A 21,536-nucleotide genomic window follows, 5' to 3' on the forward strand; every position below is an offset into this window, starting at 1 on the left:
TGTCCGCATCCCTTGGTGTGGCCCCCGTGGGGCCAGAAATCACACCCACCGCACAGCCTTACCTGGTACAACAGCCTCTTCGTGGCTGCGAGACGAAGCCACCTTCCTTTTGCTTCCTTGGAGCCGCCAGCTCGGTTGGCGGGCACTGCCTTTCAATCCATCTAGAGCTACAGTTCACGGGCCGCACTCTGCCCAGGAACGCACGCACACCGCTTGTTAAACAAAATCCAACTGCCGTAGTGTAGCTTGGTTTTTATTTATGTCCACAAATATTTCAAAAAAATTACAAAATACTCAAATGGAGAGAACACAGAAGTCACGATTTCTGGGTTTTCTACTCTGTTTTACACTGTGTTATCCCATGGCAAACTACTCATATATACACTAAGCCTCAAGATATATATAAACGTAGCTGTCAGAATGGATATTCTGCTTTTAACTGGTGCAGTGAAACTAGCTTAAAACCATGACGACACAGAACAAGACAGTTTGATTTAAAAAAAAAACACACACGAAAAGCAAAAATGAGTCTTAATAGATCAAAGCAAAAAGGAAAAAAACCGTAAGAACAAACTGAAAAGGTAACCATAAAGGTTGAGTGATTTTAACAGGTATCTTAAGAGACCCGGAACAAACAACACTGTAGTTAATAATTAGATCCAAGAAGAAACGGCCCCTGAGCTTCCCCCACCACCCTGGAATGATTAACCTAAGCTGCAGGTAAAGGAAGGGGGATAGGTGAAATTAACTGGTACCGTTAATGAGAGTGCATCTGTCATTCATGTGGAACTGTCCCTCCAAATGGGAATCTTTGTCCTGCTGGGGAATTTGAGACCCCTGCAGATCAACCCACTCCAAAACTGCTGTTCCAGAACTGGATTCTTTCCACTGTATGGAGATGCCTTACCACGCTCCCCCCACCCAGACAAGAGGGCAGGTAACCAGTTGCATTGCCTGTCAGGGATGACAGGTAGGTCATTATGTCATTTTTTAGGGTATTCAGGATGGAAAGGGTGGCTGGGCTTTAAAGCAGAACTTCAAACATCTGGAAAGCCTTCCTCTTGCTAGATGGAGAGGGTGGAAGACATTTAGCACCGTGAGTTTACAGTCGAGTTTTCCCACATCCCAAAATTCAGTGTGGGAATGGTTCCGAGGGCAACCTTACTCATTCTGGGTATAGCCCACCAGGAAAATGCTTGTTTGGATCCCAAAAAAGACAGGATACCGAGCGATGGAAGACCACGGTAGAAAGAACCCAGTGTTCTCTTGGGCCAATCTGAAAATTGTACATGCCCTGCGTCAGCGGAAACAGTAACGTGATTAGTTACCAGGTTATCCAACCAGCCCTATGGAGTCCTACAAAGGACCACCACAGACAGGAGTCTTCAGAGCAAAAGATATAACTCCCCTGAAGAGGAAAGAGAATAAAAAATATTATGGTGGAGAGAACCAACGGAAAGAACGCAACTGGCCACCTGTGTAGTCTCACTCCTGTATCAAAGGGTATAAAAACAGGTTTCACACAGTTGTCACAAGCTTTTTGCTTTGACCGTTACCGACAGAAGATGTGCCCCCGTTCTCAGCCTTTCTGGTCCCTCCACCTTGCAAGCTGCAGAGCAGGGACCTGACAACGGGCACAGGGTAATGCACCGGGCAGGTGGGCAAGATACATGATGTGGGTTACACACCCAGCCACTCACAGTCTTTTACTCCACCCTATCGTACCCCACTAAGGATTCAGGATAAGGTTTTGGACGAAGTCATGTGGACTCCAGGACCTTCCTAGCCAATTGTGCCCTTGAGGTAAGGCCCGGGTTGCTGCTTCCCCGAGTCTTCTGCCAGCAAAGCAAAAATATCAGACCTGCTAAAAGCAAACTCCGGAAACTCAGAGGACCTTCAACCTTTAAATTTAAGCTTTGCCACCATGAAAGCAGGATGAGAACTCATGGCTGCTCAAGAGCCCCTTCACCTATCCTTTCTTTCAAAAAAGTTGACAGACAGAAACGGCAAAACCTAAATGTGCATATGCTATTTTAAATTCTCTTTTTTAAAGGTGGTTTCTCTGACATCTTGCTTTCTATTAAAATGGCCACACGTCCAAGCTTAGCAGCTCTAATGCCTCCGTTGGATGGGGCGATATCACGTAGCAAGAGCCGTCTTATTCTCTCCATACACAGGAGACATACACCTCACACCCCCCCCCCCCACACATGGCACCGGAAGACAGGAAGGGAATGCAGGAGCCCCGCCTTCCATGGATGGGTTCTGTAGTCAAAGCCGATGGAAAGGAACTTCACCAGACGATCGTCACTACTACGAAAGGTGGGTGGAAGGGGGAGCCCAAGTTTTCAAGAACTGTTTTCAGACCAATACAACACTGAGGAAGAAGAAGTAGTGAGTAAACTTTCAAAGTGGTGCTGGGGATACCCCTGAGTTGGGCCGAAAGAGCTCGTTCTTTGAAAGCTGCTACCATGGCAGGTTCTGCTTTTGCCTTCAACCATGTACCCCAGAGCAGGAATGTGCTGCCATGTACCCGTTGGACGCCTGGATCATGACAAAACCAGCAACCAGAAGAGAAAGCGATTGGGATGCTCGTGGAACAAAGGAATTAAATTAAAAAGAACACATACACACAAAAGGAAACATTTTAACATTATCCCTGCAACTCCCTTTAATGCTTATGCTGCTACCAGACCATAAAGCCAAGCTCTTGCCCATATCTGAAATTACTCACCCTCGCCCACTCGTCGTCTTCCCTTTAATTAAAGGGATATTATATATATTCCTCTTATATTAAAAAATCAACTCTGTATTCTTGTCAACACCAGGTAAGAAGTAACTATTTTGTGATGTTACTGAAAGTGGAAGGGGGCGGAGGAGAAGAAATCAGGAGTTTGTGGAGATTGTAATAATCATTTTAACTCCTAACTCGTAAAAGTTATTTACAGACTTAAAAAGCCATGCTGCAAAGCTCTCTTTAAAATTATGAAGTTTTCCTACAATGTATTAAAATAAAAGTAGATTTTCTTTTAAAATTCTTGTTATAGCACTTGGATTTTCAGAGGTTGTTATGCCACCTACTTGTAATTCTTGTTTTTTTAAAGTATATATATATATATTTATATAAATCGAGTGTATTTTTATGCACAGTGGCTTGCATTAAGTTGTGAACCTGATTCTAGCACCTACTCAAAATGAAAAATAAAAGGAACCCGAAAAACCAAACCCCCAAGAGTGCCCAAGAAAACTCTTTGAATTTCTCATCCAGTCCCATGCGGTGGGTTTTTGCGTGTTTCCTTCCCCACCAGAGGCTTCTTAACAGGTTTTCTCATGCAAGGAGATTCCCAGACCGGTCTTGAGAAATCTTCCCTACCAATGAATACTATGTGTGCTGATTAAGGTCTCTAGTGTCTTGGGCTTCCTTGGGTTTTTTCCCATTTTAAATAGAGAAAGAGATCTTTAGAAGACAATTCTCTTGCTTTTTGCCGTTCTTGTGTGCAGGTAAACACATTCTGTTTCTTCCCCATGACCGGGATCTTCTGTAGCAAGCATTACAAATAAATAATTTATTACAACTGCTTGTCGCCTTCTTTCTTCAGCCGGCTGCAAGAGAAGAGGAGGAGAGTGAGGCCAGGCAGAAGGGGTTTCTGGGTTTGAGCCCGAGTGTTTCCAGGCAGCGCCAGGGAATACTCCTGCCCAAGGTCTGGAGAGCCTTTGCCAATACTAGCTGGACCGAGGATCGGATCCAGAATACGACAGCTTCCAAAGTTCCTAACTGATCTGGATTTGTGACATGATGTTGCCCAGTGTCCGAAGTCTGGCCCTGACCAGTCTTTTCCGGTGCTCGGAAGCCTGCCTGCCCTGGAAGCATGGAATAATAGGTGCGTTTCCTGGCCCTGCCTGGGATGAAGGCCAGGAAGGCCCCTCAGCTCTTAGCAAGAAGAAAAACAAGCCCCACCTCCACAGGGACAGACCGAGAGCACACAGCGCTCTCCCAGAGCACATCGCTGGCACGGCGAACCCTGAGGGGGACGGGGCAGGAAGCAAGCGTGTGGCTCGATACATACAACTCCCGTGGTGGGCCGGGTGCCTCCAGTGCCTGTTGCTTCCAGAATCTGCCTCTCCCGGTTGCCAGCGCAGGCCCTTCTGCAGCCGCAGTGAGAAAGGAGCTAGCCAAGAAGAGGCAGGTATAAGGGGAGTGGGCACTGGAGGCGTCCCCCCTGCGCTGGCGGCGGCCCCGTTCTTACCTGTAATAGTCCTCTTGGCTGGGCAGGTGGCCCCCGTGCATATGGGGGTGCCCGTGAAGCCACTGCTGCTCCATCGCTAGTCTCTGCAGCTCCGCGGACTGAGCGTGCATGGCCTGTAACTGATGGGCGGCCGACATCGGCGGGGGGATGGCGCCAGGGAGGTCGCGGGGGTACGGGGTCCCTGCGGGGAGGAAGAGGAGCAAGGCGCTTCAGGCCCTCTGCTAGCATGCCGTCTGCAGGGGCAGGGCGTGCCGGTCAGCTCCGAGCTGTCCAGCTTTCTTCCCCACTGGCACGCACTTACCGAAGACCGGGTGCCGCAGCATTTCGTGCTCGTGGGGCGGCTGACCTAGCAACGGGTTCGGGAGCGTGCCGGGAGGATAGGGGAAGCGTGCCAAATGCGGTCCGGCTGCCAAGGGGTCCACGAGGGGGTGCACAGGTCCCGCGGAGCCTGCAAGAGCGAAGGGTGTGGCGGGGAGGAGAAGGCGGGGAGGGAAGCAAACACATTTGCCACCTGTTTAGAAAACCTTGCTCCTTCCAGGGATCAAAAGCAGCATTAATACTTGCATGGCACTAAGCGGAACTGGTAATTATCAGAAGCCTATGCCGCCCCTCCAACTGCAGAGCCTACCTCTCTGGGGTGTCTGAAGTAGCATTTGGCTGTCAAACAGTCTTTCACGGTTAAAACAAAAGGGGAGAAAAGGACAGCCATGAATTTTCATGTCAAGAAGGAAAAAGGGAACTGCGTGAGAGAACGACAGCAATCTGTTTACCGTGGAGGGTGCGGCAGATTTCTGCTCCGCTCCCCACCAAATTCATAGTGCAGCAGTCCAAACAGCAGTCCAAAATTACCACAAAAGATCTGCACAGCTGCTTTTCACAAGAGGGATACAACTCTTCTAACAGGAAGTATGTGCGACTTTCCTAACGGAAGACAATGGCCGTTCCCTCTCGACGAGGCACAAGTTACACCCATGTGCTGGCTGCATGCTCTCCCAGCTCCCGCAGATGGTTTTGGGGCAAGGGGAAGCGAGGCGGTGCTCCTTCGGGTAACAAGGGTCCAGGCTAATGCAGAGCAGCGCTTGGAAAACCAGCACTTTGAAAGGCTCCTGGTAGCCGGAGCAGTTCTTGAAAGGGCAAGTGTAAACATGGCCTCCTGCACCAGCCCAGCTGCCGTGCTCGGGGCCAACGGAAGCTTCCCAACAGTCTTCCACGCCAGCCCCACGTGGCGCCCGACAAGCTCCTGGCCTGCCGGTTCTTGATGCGAGAGCGGCGCACTGAGGGGCTCCGACTCAGGCAGAGGGTGCCGCTGGCTACAGACCCCGCTGCACAAAGGCCTTGCCGCGTCTGCCGAGGAACTCACTCCCCGAGCCCACCGGCTAGTCCTTCAGGGAAAGCACAATCCCGCCTGGAAAGGGCTGCCCTCCGGCTTGGAAGGGGTCGGGGCCAACCTGTTCCTGCGCAGACTGAGCATCGCTTTTTCCAGCCCACTTGTCCACTGCTCCGCCTCTCCGGGGACAGCAGCACCCCCCCAACACCACACACACACACACACACACACACACACTTCTCGTAGCAGCCGTCCCCAACATGGTGCCCTCTGTATCTTCTGGCCCGCCACTCCCACCAGCCCCAGGCAGCAGGAGCAGTGGTTGGGGCGATGATGGGATCTGTAGTCCAGAGCCATCTGAAGGGTGCCATGTTAGGGAAATGCCATCTCCTGCCTCTCACCCCCTGCAAGGAAATTGCAGAGAGAGGTCTTCGTTCACCTCAGATGAACGCCTGCAGATACTGAAACAAGCTCCGTTTCACCGGAGAGAGGGCTCGGCCATCTATTTCTCTGCCTTGTAAAGATGGAAGGGGTTTTGCTCCATGTGTTCTCAGGGGCACTGGGTCTATAGGGCTTGAACCGGGAGCCCTGTGGATTGAATGCCAGCACCCCACTCCTGCGGGACGCCTGGGCCAAGGAACAAACATGCAGGCAGCTTCAGCTTGGGCATGTGCAACAGGCCTGACTCTCCCTTTCCCAAGGAGTCAGGTGGCAGTCCCCAAGTGACGCCTCTTACAGGGGCTGCCTCACCTCATTTTGGGCAACCTGTGGGAGCCTGGGCTATGAAGGACCCCACCACTCCACCGACAAGAGAGATTCTGGAGAACCGGAAGGCCTCCAGGAAGGAGGCAATGAACATGCAGGAGAGCTGTTTCCACACCTGAGTGCTCAAAAGGACTGACTCTGCACAGGCTTCAGTGCCTGAGAAATACCTCTCCCCCTGCCTCTCTCTAGCACCAAGGTTCTAGCCCTCACAGCTTACTGCAAATGCGAAGGCACAATTTGGTGAAATGTGATGCTCAAGTTTAGTGTTGCCAGGTTCCAAGCCTGCCTCCTACCCCTAATCTTCTGCGTCTGTGTGTAAGGGGGCAGGGGAGGAATTTCTGAAGACAATTATCTTCTTAAACCTTAAACAATCTTCTTAGTTATTACTACTTGACATGTTCTAGGGCTAAATAGAGTCTTTGAAAAGTTCTGAGGTTAGGCCCTGGCAAGGCACAGTTCAAATTCTGCTCCTGTAAAATCTCTAAAGTCCCCTCAGAAAGTATAATTCACTAAGTGGAAGGAAAAACCTTGAAATGAAACTGTGGAAGTCCCAAATCCTCTCCCAGGCTTGCATGATTGAATCTCGCACATGAAAAGAGAGGCACTAATCTGACAGGCTTTTTCCTCAAGGCTCCCAGAAAATTAAGAGGAGAATTTTGCGGATCCTTTTGACCTCAATTCTCATGCTACCGGGGCGGCAGAGCGAGCACGCACACGTGTCAGCGGCTGGCGGCTTTAATTAGGAGCTCTGAAATCTGAGCCGCGGCATGTCAGAACAGTCTGTCCCCTTAGGGCTTTCTGCAAACTCCGGCAGCTCCTCCAAATCTGTCCGTTGTGCAAGCGCTTGTCCATCGCACTGGCACAACTGGCCGCACATGCACTGCGCCACCAGTGACACGCAAAGTCCACGAAACGGAGAGCAAATGGGTCGCAGCAGAGAAAGGTGCAGCGTGTGCCAGTGGCAGCTGAAGCCCCGCTTCTGCCGCTGCACCACCATTTGCACGATTCCACTCACTGCACCGTGCGTGCGGTTGTGTCTCACAGTTCCGGATGAGGGCAGAAACCAAAACCATGGGCACTAAATTCACGCAGAAGTCACTCCTGTGTACAGTGTGGCAGCTGCACCTTCACGGGGACCCTGTTTTGTACACTTCGTCCATTCCACTCCGTCTTCTAACTGCGGTCCTGGACCACCGGCTCCAACAAATCATCTTTGGAAAGGGGCCACAGTCCAGCAAACGCAGGCCATCCATGCAAGATGGGTCAGCCCCGGTTAACAGCACCCTTCAACAGCACGATACCAGCACACAGACTGGGGAAACGGGAAATGCTGGGACACGTGGCCGGATCGCTGCCTGGGCTCAGCCACGGAGTCAGCAGACAGCCCTCGGAGCCCCGCTGGATGAGAGGCAGCCAGCCAAGCGGCTCCAGGGACACAAGCCAAGCCCCCGCTCGGCCTCGGCACGCATGAAGGGCGCAGAGGGGGACGGTTCCAGGTGCAGCAGTCAGCCGTCAAGTGTGCGAGAAAAGCCCACGAGGCGTAGAGGGCTTGGCTCTCCTTGCCGGGGAGATGCAACATGCGGCAGCTTCTCTGAGTGGCAGGGAACAGGCAGGGCCCTGTGCTGCAGGTGGGGGGTCCCAGGTGTCATCCCTGCCTGCCTGGTTAAAGCACGAGGCAGCAGCCCTGAAAGACCCCGCTCGACACGTCAGGGAGCCGCTGCCTGGCAGAGCCGACGCTTCAGTGCAACGCCAAGCTCTGACTGAGCAGCTCACCCTCAGCTGCAAAAGGGAACTGAGGCAGCGTTTAGTGAGAAACCTTTACACACCTCTGACACAGGCAGCGTTTTGCTTTTTAAACACTGTGCCATCCTGGTTGGGGCAAATGCACCAGGGAAATACAGATGCACTCAGCTCCCAATTTCTAACGTTCTCCAACGCAGGGATGGGCAACCTCCAGAGGTCCGCCCAAGTTGCCTGGTGACCACGCATGGCAGGCATCTCCCAGGATCCTCTGCCGATGGACAGATGGACGGCCGGACATCTTTGCAGAATGTGAGAGGACAGCGAGCTCAAGCGAGCTTATCACAGCCGGAGAGGACAGGGATTGCAGAGACTTCCTGCACCGAAGCGCCGGACTAAGAGCCCGCGCATCGCATTTTGTGCTTCTTTGGCCACACACCCATGTACTTCTCCCTAAACCAGAACTCGTGATAAACCAAGTTATCTCTGGCGGAAGGTGATGGAACTAATCTAAAGCAGAAGCAAGCAGATAATCTGGTGTGGAGCCATCACTGATATCGCTTCTGTCACAACTCAGAGGGTCTCCGACTCACGACCATCACAAGCCCCGTTTCTAAGAAAGGGCAGGCTTGCTGACCCCACTGGCCATTTTCTCGACATTTCACTCCGTAAAGTACTTTGTGAGCCCTGCTATGCACCCCTGAGATTTATTATTTATTACGCTCACCCACAGGGCCGTTTCAGTATTCTGCTCGTTTGACTGACGCGTGGCAAGGACGGGAAGAGCGCCAGGTCAACTCCAGAGTGCACCCCACTGCGTCACGCGAGCCCCCAGCAGGGCGGCGCCGGTGGGGGGGGCACCCAGCGGGCGCTCGCCCGCCCGACTCACCTTGGTGCAGCGGGTCCTGCTGATGCAGGTGCAGGTGCGAGTGGATGTGGGAGTGCTGGTGGTGATGTGGGGTGACATTGAACATCTGGAGCCTGGCCAGCGGGTCATTGGTGAGAGACGCCATCCGCTCGGCGTGTATCCTCTCGGCGGCCAGTCTGTCCGGGTAGCTCATCTCAGGCCGCAACTGGGGGCCTGCCAGAGCGAGTCTCTCCCGCTCCAGGGGATTCAGTCCTGGGTGGAAGGAAGCAAAGGGGTGTGGGCCTGCCGTGGGGGGGATGGTGAGGGCGCCGTGGCGGGCAAAGTGCTCCATGGGGTTGGTGGCGGGGTGCAGCGCGTCGAGCTCCGGCGGCTTGACCTCGAAGCCCGGCTTCATCCTCTCGCGCAGCTCCCGCTCCCGGATCTCCCGCTCCCGGATCTCCCGCTCGCGCAGCTCCCGCTCCCGGATGGTGGGGTCCACGTTGTAGAGGCCGGGCATGTGGTACGCCAGAAGCGGGTCGGTGGGGTTGAGGGGCACGAAGAAGGGGTGGTTGCGGTTGGTGGGGGACATGACGTGGGGGCGCGCGTACTCGCTGAGAGTCCGTAGTGCCGGCGTGTCGGGCCCGATGTACGGCGGGACGGCGGCGATGGTGGTGGGGGGCGGCTCGAAGGAGGGCCGCATGTGAGCCGGCCCGCTCAGGGGGGCCTCTCCCAGACGCCCTTCGTGCGCGGAGGTGGACGCCTTCTGCGGTACAGAAAAGGGGAGACGCTCAGGGTCGGCACCTCTGCCGCCGCCACGGCAGTTCACGGCACGGGGCTGAAACTCTGCCTGGTCCCTGCTTCGCAACAAGGCGGGAGTCATTCCGGCCTCACTGACCTGCAGCCGGAAACCAGTCCCTGGCCAGCCCCTGCTACGCAAAAGCTGCACTTAGACAGCCCTCCGAAGGGAGGCTAGGGAAACTGAGGGTGGAGTTGCGGGCGCTGGAGAAAATTCCCCGAAACATGCCAAGGACAGCTGGCAGCAAAAGAGAAGGGATTTTAGAGGGGCATCAGGTAGCTCCTGCTCCTACCGAAATTAATTTCCTGGCTGCTCTTTCATCAATGTATGACGAAAGTCCCCCATCGGCTGGGTGGATTACGAAGAATGCACAGGAACGCATTGCCCTTGTGGGCCTGAGGCCCCCAGCGAATGCACTGGGTGCTTCCTGGGACATCCTTGTTTCCCCATCGCCGCCTGGCGTCAGGCAACAGGTGAGGCAGGTGAGCAAAGGCCAGGGAACATGCCAGGGCAGTGAAACCGTACGGATGAAGCACTGAAGCCGCATGAGGTGCGGGGCAACTAAAACCTCCACTTATTTCGGAGCCTGCTCGGATCATGTCCCCGCCCCCGCCCCCACCCCAGCTTGAGAGACAGACAAACCTACCGCCGCTCTTTCGGCTTCTCTCTCACGCTCACGCTCTCTCTCCCTCTCCTTTTCCTTCTCTTTCTCCCGCTCCCTCTCTTCTCTTGCCTTCTGCTCGGCTTCCCGCTTGGCCTTCTCGATCACCTCCTCTCGCTTCTTGGCCAGCTTGGATCCGGCCAGCGGCATGAAGTACAGGTCGGTCCTTGCACACGAGTTGTAGCCACGGTCCAGGTGCTTGTAAAACCTGAAGGCCGGAGGAGGTGGGGAATGAGACCACGTGCACAGGGGCAAAGCAGGGACCCCAAGCCGAGGGGATCTTCCCAACACAGGGAAAACGAAGCACTGAACCCTCCTGCGAGGCAGCTCAGGTGAAGTCAGAGAGGAGGAAACCTGAGTGCTTTCACTTTCAAAAATGGGTGTGGGGGGGAGACAACACACTAGTCCTCATGGACAGGGCTGAGCAGGGTCAGCACCCTATGGGTCACAGCTGCAGGAAAAGAGGAAGAAGCTTGGAAACACATATGCAGCATTGGGAAAGATTTGGGGCCGCTTCACACGTGCAACTTTGCCCTGACACAGATGGGAACATAGTACATAAATGCAAACTGTTACAATGCATCAGGGAAGTGTGAACGGCGTTTCACCCCACAGACGTAATTAAAATGACCTCGTGAAATGGCGCACGGTGCGCTAAAACTCATATACCGACAGCATTATTCAAAGGCCGGGAGGCCGGACGGGGCTCGGAGGCCAGGAGCGCTCCGGCCCCGTGCTTCGGAGACCCGAGAAGTGCGTGGCCGCCTGGCCGTCCCGCACAGCCCAACCCCGGGGGGTGTCTGGGAGGCCCCCAGGGAGCCGCCCCGGCTCGCCCGCAGGCCCCTTACCTGGCCGACTGGCTGGCGTGGCTGGGCGTGTCGACGACGGTCGGGTCGGGCGAGGGGCTCCGGGGCGGGGCGGGGGGGCTCTCGGGCTCCTCGACCTCGTCGGGCGCCTCCTCCTTGATCTGGATGGCCGGGACGGTGCAGGGCGCCACCACGGGGCCGCTGCCGGCCGTGGGCGTGGAGACCGCGGCTGGCGGGGGGGCGCCGGGCACGGAAGGCGGCGTGGAGGTGGAGGGGCAGGCGGGGGGCGTGATGGGGGGCGGGCCGCCGGGGACGAAGGGGTGCTGCGAGAAGGGGGGCTGGGAGGGCCCCTGGTGCAGGCCGGAGGACGGGTGGCCGGCAGAGGGGGGCAGGCTCTGGCTCTGCGTCAGCACGGGGGGCTGCGCCGGGGAGGGCTGCAGCGGCTGGCTCTGGGGCATCAGCTGCAGGGGCGGGGGGTGCGCCGAGGGCGGGTGGTGCGTCGAGAGGGAGCTGAGCGGCTTCAGGGCGGGCGGCGGGGGCAGGTTGGAGTTCATGGAGAACGGGGACGGCCCCGAGAGGTGTTTGTGGGACGGCGGCGTGGGCAGCTGCGGGATGGGGGTGGTGGGGGGCGGCTTGATGTGGGGCATGGACATGGAGGCGGGCGGGAGGGGCTGCTCCCGGGGGGGGCGGCGGGGGCGGCTGCGGCAGCAGGGAGGCGGGGGCCTGCAGGCTGGGCTGGGCGGGGGCCCCCGGGAGGGCCGCGTGGGGGTGCGCCACGGCCTGCGGCTGCAGCGGCCCCGGGGGCTGGGGGGGCGCCGAGGGGGCCGGCTGCGGGGCGTGGGGGAAGGGCTGGCCGGGGACCGGGTGGGCCAGCAGCGGCTGGCTGGGGAGGCCGTGGGGGAACGCCTGGATCTGGCCGTGCAGGGGCGGCTGCGGGTGCGGCGGGGGCAGCGGGGGCGCCTGGGGCGTGGCCAGGGGCTGCAGGGGCGGGTGGGGCGAGGGCAGCCTCTGGGGGTGCAGCGCGGGGGCTTGCTGGATGTGCGAGTGGGGGGGCATGGGAGCCGGGGGCTGGCTGGGCGGCTGAGCGGCGGAGGCGGGGACCAGGGGGGCGCCGGAGGCGGGGGCGCCGGAGGCGGTGGGCAGCGGCAGCGGGGCCGGCACCGGGAGCGAGGGGGGCGGGGGCTGGGCGGGGCCGTTGGGGGCCTGCAGCACTTGCTGCTGGGCCGACGAGTCCGAGTCGCTCTCGTTGTCCTGGGGGCTGGGGATGCTGGGTGAGGTGCTCCGGTTGTCTTGGTCAATGTCTTTTGGGTCGCTGCTGCCCTCGTCGTTCATGCTGCGGCTGTCAGAGCTCTCCCCTTCCCCTTCTGACGGGGAATTGGGCCTGCTGATCTCCTGCGGGAAGGAAAACAGAGGCCGTCTCATCCAAGCGCCTTCCTGCAACTCTGACTGATCCTTACCTGGATGAGCACTCGCTAGCCACAGTGATACCTGCTCTGGTAACTTCCCGCTTGGATCACTGCAACGCGCTCTGCGTGGGGCTGCCCTTGAAAACGGTCCGGATGCTGCAACTGGTGCAGAATAGAGCTGCCAGGCTGCTGACGGGGACCGGGTGTTACTCTCACGTAACACCGGTCCTCTACCAGCTCCACTGGCTTCCAGTTGAAGTGCAGGCTCAATCCGAGGTGCTGGTTTTGACCTATAAAGCCCTAAGTGGCTTGGGACCAGGGCTGCCTTCCTTATATGCCCTCAGCCCCTTAAGATCTGCGGGAGAAGCCCTGCTCCGGGAACCCTCTCCAAGAGAGGTAAAAAGGTCATCAACTCGGAGCAGGGCCTTCTCTGCTGTGGTGCCCAGACTCTGGAATGTGCTCCCCAGAGAGGCACGCCTGGTGCCAGGTTTATACTCTTTGCGGCACCAGGCGAAAACCTTTCTTACAATTTAATAGTTTTTAAGTTTAGTCACTCTGTTTGTTTTGTGATTTACTGTTTTGTTCTGTTTTATTTATTGAAATTGTTATTCTAATTGTCTTTTTAAATCTTGTGAGCCGTCCTGAGATCTTGTATAATAGGACGGCATACAAAAGCCATGGATTGTTAATGGAACACCTGGCGACCTCCCGAGTTGCTCCTGGGCGACTGACCACCCCGGGGGTGGACCTGGTCCCCGAGCCAGAAAACCCAGGCCCAGCCGACTGCAGGGGCCATGCAGCACAGCACAGCGCCCCACACGAGGCCTGCTGAGCCACAAAAGAGCCGCATGGGGCACTCATGTCTCTGGGTGGCTCCGTGAAGGGAGCCCGGGGCGGGTGCTGGGGGGCCCACAGCCACCCGCCTTCCATGCTGCCCCCCTCGCCTCGGCCCCTGGTACAGCCACCCCAGAGGCAGCCGTGAACTTCAGGGCTGTTTGGAGGCAGCCACCCGTCTGTCTGTGGGCAAAGAGCGCCCAGCCATGCTGGCCATCGTGCGTCTGTTCTGGGCAAAGGAACCCCGCTGGTCCAGTGCACTGCTTTCGGCCGTGGCCAGCCAGATGCTGGAAGGCCGAGCCCACAACGAGGCAAGCTCTGGGCCGTGCCCCCAAAGTGAGGACCCATGCTGCCTGACGCTCTGACTCGGCCTTCCCCACTCGGCGCCCTCCAGCATTCTCAGCTGCAACCCATATGGCTGCCGGCGAGCATGGCCAACGCTCCGGGATGCCGGAGGCATAGTGCCTCCCGAGGGCGCTGGGCTGGGGAAGCTGCTCGAACCGAACATACCTGTGTTTTGGTTTTTTTGGCATTGATTCTGTCGGGCTCCTCCGTGTCGGAAGCCACCTTTTCTCGCTGCCTCTTGGAGTTTTTGAGAGGTGACGATGTCTCTTCTTTGATCTTCTGCCACAGACAAAAAGGAATTATTATGGAGAAGTGCCAGGGGAACAGACAAAGCTTCTTGCATCCCTGCCTAGTAAAGGCTCCTTGTCGATATTAACTGGGCAGTTTGCATTTTACTTTTGGTCAGGGTCCGTCAGAGCAGCCCGAACTCACTTTGGTGGACTTCTTCACCGAATCTGCCTTGCTGTCATTGCTCGAAGTGCTGGCAGCGCTGGGAGAGTTGCGGCCGCTGGATCGGATGTCTTCGTTGGCGGGAGAGGCTCTACCATCAGGGCTGGTGGGCTGTTTCTTACGACCACTGCGTAGGGTAGACATCTGCTGGTTTAGAGAGAAATACACAAAGTGTGACAAAGGCTGCTTCCAGGGATGCGTGCTATGTGACCTTCGGCCGGGCATCTTTTGAAGGCAGCGCTGGACTGGCCGTTTTCCTACCAAGGCCTTTCAGGACTGGGTCAGAAACTCGCCTTAGTTACTCGTTGGAGACAGCAGGACCGAAAGAGTGTGGGTCCACCAAGTCCCTTCCTCCTCCTCTTCTCCCCACAGCTCCGAGAATCACCTGCAGCAGAGGTGGGCAGCTTCTCGCCTGCAGGGGTTCGCCCTACATTTCCATCTGCCCTAGCCCGGACAACCCATCGTGAGGGGCGAGGGGAGTTGTAGGCCGAAATACAGGGAGGGCCACCTGTAGCCCACAGGAAAGTGCTGCAAAGTCTCCCTAAGATGCTTCTTGTGGTGTTCAGGGGGCACGAGAGGACATCGAAGCTCGCTCGCTCGCACCCGTGTATGGGGCAGTGGGGATCATCCCGGGGAAGCTACTAGAGGCGGCTCCCGAGGGCTCACGCCACAACGGCCATCGCAGTGGGGGTGTCATCGCAGGAATGGCATTATGCACTCCACAACCACGGGGAGGGGGGAGCTCACTGGGCTGAATTCCATTGCTGAGGGGCTCCTGGGGACCTGCATTCCAGTCAGGCCAACCCCCCGCCCCCCTACTGCAGCATTAAGCTCTTGTTGCCAATGCCAAAGCCCCAGGGGAGACATTTCAACCTTTTAGAATGAAATTCAGGAAACCTCCAAACTTTCAGGGTGCTATGAAAAGGGGGTGGGAAAGGGCGTGGCCAATGTGGGGAAACCCGGAGGGCCGGTTTTACTTCCTGGGTTCTCAGGCTTCCTGCCTGCCCTTACTGGGTCGGCTAATTCAAGCCGTTTGTTCTGACTCGGCTTATCTTTCCTCAAACCAGCAGACCCAGCCTGGGAGCCCAACAGCTGCTCTGGCACAGAGCAAAGTCTTCCTGCTGCTCGTTCCAAATGATCCGGGTCTGATGGAAAACAGGACGCTCGAAGAGCCGGTCAGACGATGTGGTCTTGCCCGGGGTTCCTCACAACACTCCAATGCAGCCACCGGAAGAAAATACTTGTTTTCCCTAGTTTAATGCCCTGCCGGTGTCACTCACTCTCTCTCCGATTGGTTCAAACCAACCGCTGCTACACCCATATAATATGTTCTGTCTTATCAAACACTTCGGCACAAGAGATTATTTAAATAAAATGCACTGAAATAGTCCAAGATGTGTATGCACAGAAAATCAGAATGAAAAAGGGGGAAAGTATCCGGCAGGAGTCCAGGGCTCTTTCTAAAGCCAGGAATGGCTTCCCCCTCTTCCTGCTCTACCAGAAAAATTACACGACGACAACTAACACTGCTTCCTCTGCTTTCTTCCTCGTCGCCAGCTGCTTGCATAGCCAGGTATCGTCAAAACGACAAAACTGCAGCAAGGAACTGACCGTGTGAACTGAGGAGTCGCCTGGCAGCTCTTACTCCAACACACATTTGATGGGGCTGGCAAGCGGAGAAGAAACGCAGCCGCCGCCAACCCACCGGCATGAGAAGGAGTGCCAGAAATGGACTCCCAACAGCCACGCCCAGCGATGATGCAAGGAAGGAGCGCCTGCCCAGATCTGCTGGGAGGGGGCAGGCCGTGCTCACGCAAAGACCGTCCAAGTGGTTCTGGGGAACAAGCGAGCTGAGCTGCAAACCCGGCTGCTTCTCTGAAATGACAGGCGGCTGCCACAGAGACGGCGGCTTGGCAGAAGGCCGCGCGCTCGATCCCTGGAGCCTCCGGTCAAGAGAAAGCAGGTTTGTACCTGGCCTTGGTTTGCTTCCTGTCAGAGGAGGAAGACGAGCCTGGGATTGATGGAGCATCTTTGGGCAGCCTGGAAGCCAAGTCTCTGCCCTGACCAGCCTTGGCTGTAATCACCTCACTACGACATCACTTGGGCGGGGGGGGGGGGGGGGGGGGGGAGGCTAGGGTTGCTGTTACAGAGGCTTCAATGGGTGATGGTGTTCAAGGATAGGCTAGACATGTGCATAATAGGCATGTCTTGAGTGGAGCCAGCTGGAGCCGGGGGTCAGACTAGATGACCCAGAAGGCCCCTTCTGACTCGCTCTGTTTCTATGTCTCTAACTTCTTCTCAAGCTAGAATTGTCCAATCCTATCCTCCTTTAAAAGAAGTTCAAAAAAGTATTTCTGGCAAGGAAATGAAATCTGGGAGGTGGGAGGCAATGGGGCAGGGTGGCCGTCCAGGGTGGACACTGCAACAAAAACCCCCCGGACAGCTAAGCGCGGGAGAGACACCCTCTCGGTAACAGTTAGCCTTGTTCGCATGTGCTATTCCGACCTGCCACATGATAACCAGGGCTCCAGATGCGGGGAAAAGCTGTCCAGGGACATGTAGGCTTTTGATAGGGATGAAACTGAAGGCAGAATCATTTGTGCTCAGCCGCAGAGAGGGAGGACGGTGTACACGGGGGAAATACTTGGTACCTCGTGCCAGAATTTATCCGAGCCCTAAAACCAGAAGTCATTTTCAAGCAACATTCAACCTTCAATTTTCAAGGCTCTACCCTGAGATGACCCCAGCAGAGGCAATTCTGAGCGAGAATGATGCTGCCTGTCGCACACTCGGGATGGGTGGGGAAAAGGCAGCTGTGCCTGAAGGCTCCAGAGGACCGGGAAGAGAGGTGCCCCTGCCTCCTGCCACCTTCCCCACATGAAAGCCACTGATTTCAGGCTTCCTGCCCACAAATGCCACCTTTTGCACACTTGCCCTCAACTACTGGGCTTGAACGCTCCCCTCATTTGCAGGATATGAATTAGCTACTCCTAGGAATAAAGGGAAACACTGAAATGAATTGTATTGGCAGATGGTCTCCGAAGTGGCAGCCCAGGCCGGGCAAGGCTCCCTGAAAGATGCATTTTGTAATGGCTGCTGCGTCAACGTGCAGAGATGTGGCAGATGCAAACACCGAAGGGCGTCCCCGCTCGAGGAAGCGCACATGTGCGCATCCTGTGGCCTGCCTTCGTGAACCGCCCCGGTCCTGCCCGAGAGACGAAGCGTGCATTTGTGCACGGAGACCCAGAGTGGAGAGACAGCAAGGAGGCGTCTTACCGAGCCCCGACTCCGTCTTGTCCTCATGCTATGCTTCCCGCTGAGTCCATCATCTTCCTCTTTGACAGGCTTGAACATAAAGGGAGGCGGGTCCACTGGCTTCTCGATGGGCGGAAGCTCTCCGTACTTCTTGAAATGGATGCGGCAGTCAGTGCACAGCAAAATGTTCTCCCGCCCACCGTGGTGCCAGTCCTTGGAGGCTGCGGTCAGAAAGACGGAGACAGGGCATTCAGCGCAGGGGCAAACGAATGGTCCTGGGTTCAGGTCTTCGGAATCGGGAACCGGCTCTCTGAGCCAGCCCCTCTCACCACCCCCCTCCCTCAGTTACCCTCCCGGACTCACCATGCCTACCTTGTGTACTACTTCGCACAGCAATAGAAGGATGTTAGCGCTAACCCACCCCAAAGGGACGTGGTAAGGATTACAACCAGAAGCCACGTGCCAAACTGTGGGAGTTTAGGACAGCCGCGTGAATGCGAACGATGAAAATGAGTATTTGCAGACTAGCTGCAGGCCAAGTGCGGGTGCCCCGCTTACGAAATGCCCGCCAGGACCTAGGAAAATGCCCCTTCCACGCGGGACCCTCGAGGCAACTCGGGTGCGGCGACAGAGAGGGCACGCGTCGGGTGCAGGAGGGCACTTACTGGTGGTGAAGCAGTGGCGGCAGGCGTAGCCCTTCAGCTCCTGCTCGCTGTCCTCGCTGTCGAAGTCATCCTCGCTGGCCGAGCTCAAGTCCACTGAATGCGCAGAGGTGGGGAGGGCGAGAGAAAGGGGAGGAGAGCACGTTACTGAGTCAGGAGGTTCCCCTCTTCTTTTTGCTGCACCATCAGCAGCAGCCACACAACCGTTCATTGAGAGAGAAAGGGGAAAACGGGTATCATGGCAGGACTTCTGCAGCCCGGAGACTGCCCCATCAGATATACGGGGCAGCAGGGCAGGGGGAGGCGTGGAACAGGTGCCCACAGACGGATGGGGAGGCGAGAGGAAGAAGGCAGCAAACCCCTCGAGACCTGCAGTTCCCCTCACATCCCCAGGTATATAAGCTCTCTGAGGATGCTGCTTGGGACAGCCAATGACGGGGCTCCAGTCCACAAAGCTTCCAACACAATAAACTTCTTCCCCTGTGAGCGTGTATGTGGGTGTGTGTTCATTTGCTCTAATGGGCAGATGTGACTTTGTCACTAGACACCCGTTCACGGCTCCAGGAAACTGGCTCCAGTAAACTGGCTCCAGTAGTGGGACTGGGAAGCGCTCACTGGCAACAGGAAGCCCATGTCCACCAGGCAGCCGGCAGAAAGGCGCATCCTTCCTTCTCTTCGGGTCCACAGGCTGTCCTTCAGCACTGGTGTGGCCCCCTCTGCAGCCTCGGGAAGGGAGCGCTTTAAAACATGCAGGCAGCCTGCCCGGGACACTGTGAAGTACCTCCAAGGACGCCGGTTCCCCCCGGGGCGGGAAGAAAGGCGAACATCTCAGGAGGCCGAGTATGAGCAGCAGATAAAGCGGACAGGATGCAGGAAAAAGAAAAATGGCTGGGCTGACAGAGACCGACCGGCGCAACATAAAATCACGCAAAACATGAAGGCAGTGCCGACTAGTTTGCACAATCAATACAGGCTTCCCCGGGAGCAAAATGTGGGCTGGCAGGGCGGGAGGTTTTAGCATGGAACGTTTTAGTGCAGAAACAGCCTGGGTTTTCGACCTCGCCCAAGGGGTCCCCCGCCAGGAATGGTCCCAGGAAGAGCATCGTCTGCTCTCTGCACGGAGAGGTAAGCTGCCTTATTCTCGCAGTTACCCATCTGCCCTGCGCATGGCTGAAGGGGACCTGTCCAAGCGATCGCTCAGGCGAGCAAGACGGGGCACCCTCCGGCGATGCCCCCGTCCTACGGCGCTTGCAGCACCCCTTCTGCTCGGGAGGCGGCAGGCTTCACTGCAGCGCCAGCTTCCGCGGGAGCCAAACGCTACTGCCTGGATGAGAGCAGAGGCTGGTATGGAGAACATGTGACCTGCTCTTTCCGGCTACACATGGGTTCCCAGGCCTTACGCAAAATGGGTGTACTGTGGAGCCTGTGCAGACCTAAAGGACACGACTGCCCAGCTAAAGCTCTCCAGGGGGAGCACAAAGGACAAGGGTCTGGAACTCCCTTTCTTGCAAGCTGTGTCCTTCCCTGAGTCCTTATCCACAGTGAGGACAATTCTCTTCTTCCAAACATTGAATACCAAACATTGCTGCCGTTTCAGTCCATCTTTTATAATGTTTTTCTGACTTTCTGTTTTGCCTGTTAACCTCTGCCTTATTTTAGCATTTTAATTTGTTTTTTCAATCTTTGGTGTGACATTTTAGAAGCTTCTTGCTGAAAAGCAGAATAAAAAATGTAACTAAGATTGTGTTTCAACCAGCCTGGAGCCGAAAAATGCTGAATTCCATCGCCCTGCAAATACAGCGTCCTTATGCATGGGATGTTCTAACGCTGGCAGTTGTGAGAAGAGGCCAAGAACTGAGGAGGGCCCCGGTGCTCCACTCCCCCCATCCCAACCATGAGGCACCTTTTTCAACCACCCCATTCGTTTCTGAGATGTTCAGCAGGCATTGCCCTCATCTATCCAACTTTCATGCACATCATTTAGAAAGCAAGCAAGCGAGCAGAAATTCATCAGAAGTGGAATTCGGTACCCAAGGCTAGATTCTGGGTCTTTTTGGTGCTCTTGCGGAGATGTGGCTCAGTTTCTAGTACAGATAGGAGCAGCCGTGACACATTTCCTGGGCACTCGACTGCACGGGGTCCTGTGTGGGGTCTCTTGTTCAATGTCAGGTCGGGGCGATTGCGGTATCCCCATGCAAATGGGAGCAAAGGTAATAGCCAAAGCAACGCTGCCATCGTTTTCAGAGTGGCGTTTTGCCTGGGCTCCCTCCCGCGCAGCACAAAACCAATTGCTCACTGATCCCAGACACCTGCCATCCGTGGGGATAATGAATCGACAGCGTGAGCCCAGCCGAGGGCTCGAACTCCATTTTCCTGGCTGCGTTCGGTCAGAGGCGGAGAGCCATTACCTTCTGTTTTAGCCCCCATGCATCTAAACAGAGATAAATGCAGCACTTTCAGCCTCCTACTTACAGAATTCACTGGAGGGGGGGCGGGAGGGAGTGTTAACTGGAGTGGAAGCTGTTCGCGTTTTGATTCTCCGAAACACAGCCTGCCTCCGATGCCTGCGGTGAGCCCGGGAACTTGCAGCTTCGGGGGTTTTCTTCCAGTAGTAATAGAAGGTGATCAGTTCTCCCTGGAAAAGAGAGCGAGGAAGCGCATGATGCACAGCATGTGGAACTTCCATTTCTGCATCTGCCTCATGGAGCCATGCACTTGATTAAAATATTGAAGGCTGCATTCTCACATCGCCATTTCGTATGAATATGCCCCTGGACATCAGAGGATCGGGGTGGTGGTCTGAAAAGTGTGGGAACTAACAGCAGTAGACTGGAACCCCAACAGACAGGACAATCTTCGCCTGGATACTAGACATTCTGGACAAAGAGGGCCTGGCTCAGCTTGCAGGACTTGTGACCGCATGGAGTTGTGACCGCCAGTATAAATGGGACAGACAGACAGTCCTGGCAACAGAATGCTGGAAATGCCCAGAGGTTGAAGGGGGAGAATCGGGGTGGGGGAAAGGTGAAGAGGAACATAGCCAGCTGCTACCCCAGGTTAGATTATGCATCCATCTAGCCCCACAGTGCCAACTCTGGCTGGCAGCTGCTCCTCAAGGGTATCGGGTGGCTCTCCTATTACCTCCTCAATGGTCTGTGTTAAGATGCAGGTGCTGGGGATTGAGCCGGGCGTCCTGCAGTCCTTGCAGGGGCTCCGCCAAGCTGCAGCCCTCCCGTGCAGATGAACAGGCTAGGCTAGGCTAGGGTGAAATGCCAATTCTACTGAAGCAGCAGCTCTCAGGGGCATAAGGCCACAATAAGTAGTTCCCAACCCCAACCCCCGGTGGGAGGGGGAGGCAGCAGGACCCGGTGGGAGGGGGAGGCAGCAGGACCCGG

The 21,536-nt window shown here is 56.2% G+C and overlaps 1 protein-coding gene across 1 annotated transcript in view; it reads right to left on the bottom strand.

Moving 5' to 3' along the window:
- Positions 1-237: 237 nt before the first annotated feature.
- The window catches only part of RERE (arginine-glutamic acid dipeptide repeats), a 307,198-nt gene continuing 285,899 nt past the window's right edge, over positions 238-21,536 (bottom strand). The window contains 12 exon segments of the mRNA XM_044445541.1: positions 238-3,603; positions 4,248-4,428; positions 4,549-4,695; positions 8,969-9,689; positions 10,369-10,591; positions 11,232-11,881; positions 11,883-12,581; positions 13,940-14,053; positions 14,207-14,368; positions 17,501-17,700; positions 18,145-18,237; positions 20,614-20,776. Coding sequence (XP_044301476.1) covers positions 3,570-3,603; positions 4,248-4,428; positions 4,549-4,695; positions 8,969-9,689; positions 10,369-10,591; positions 11,232-11,881; positions 11,883-12,581; positions 13,940-14,053; positions 14,207-14,368; positions 17,501-17,700; positions 18,145-18,237; positions 20,614-20,776 — 3,387 coding nt within the window. The 3' untranslated portion in view covers positions 238-3,569.

The sequence above is a fragment of the Varanus komodoensis genome, unplaced genomic scaffold, assembly GCF_004798865.1.
Source record: "Varanus komodoensis strain SLA01 unplaced genomic scaffold, ASM479886v1 scaffold48, whole genome shotgun sequence".
In the NCBI taxonomy this organism is placed as follows: Eukaryota; Metazoa; Chordata; class Lepidosauria; order Squamata; family Varanidae; genus Varanus; species Varanus komodoensis.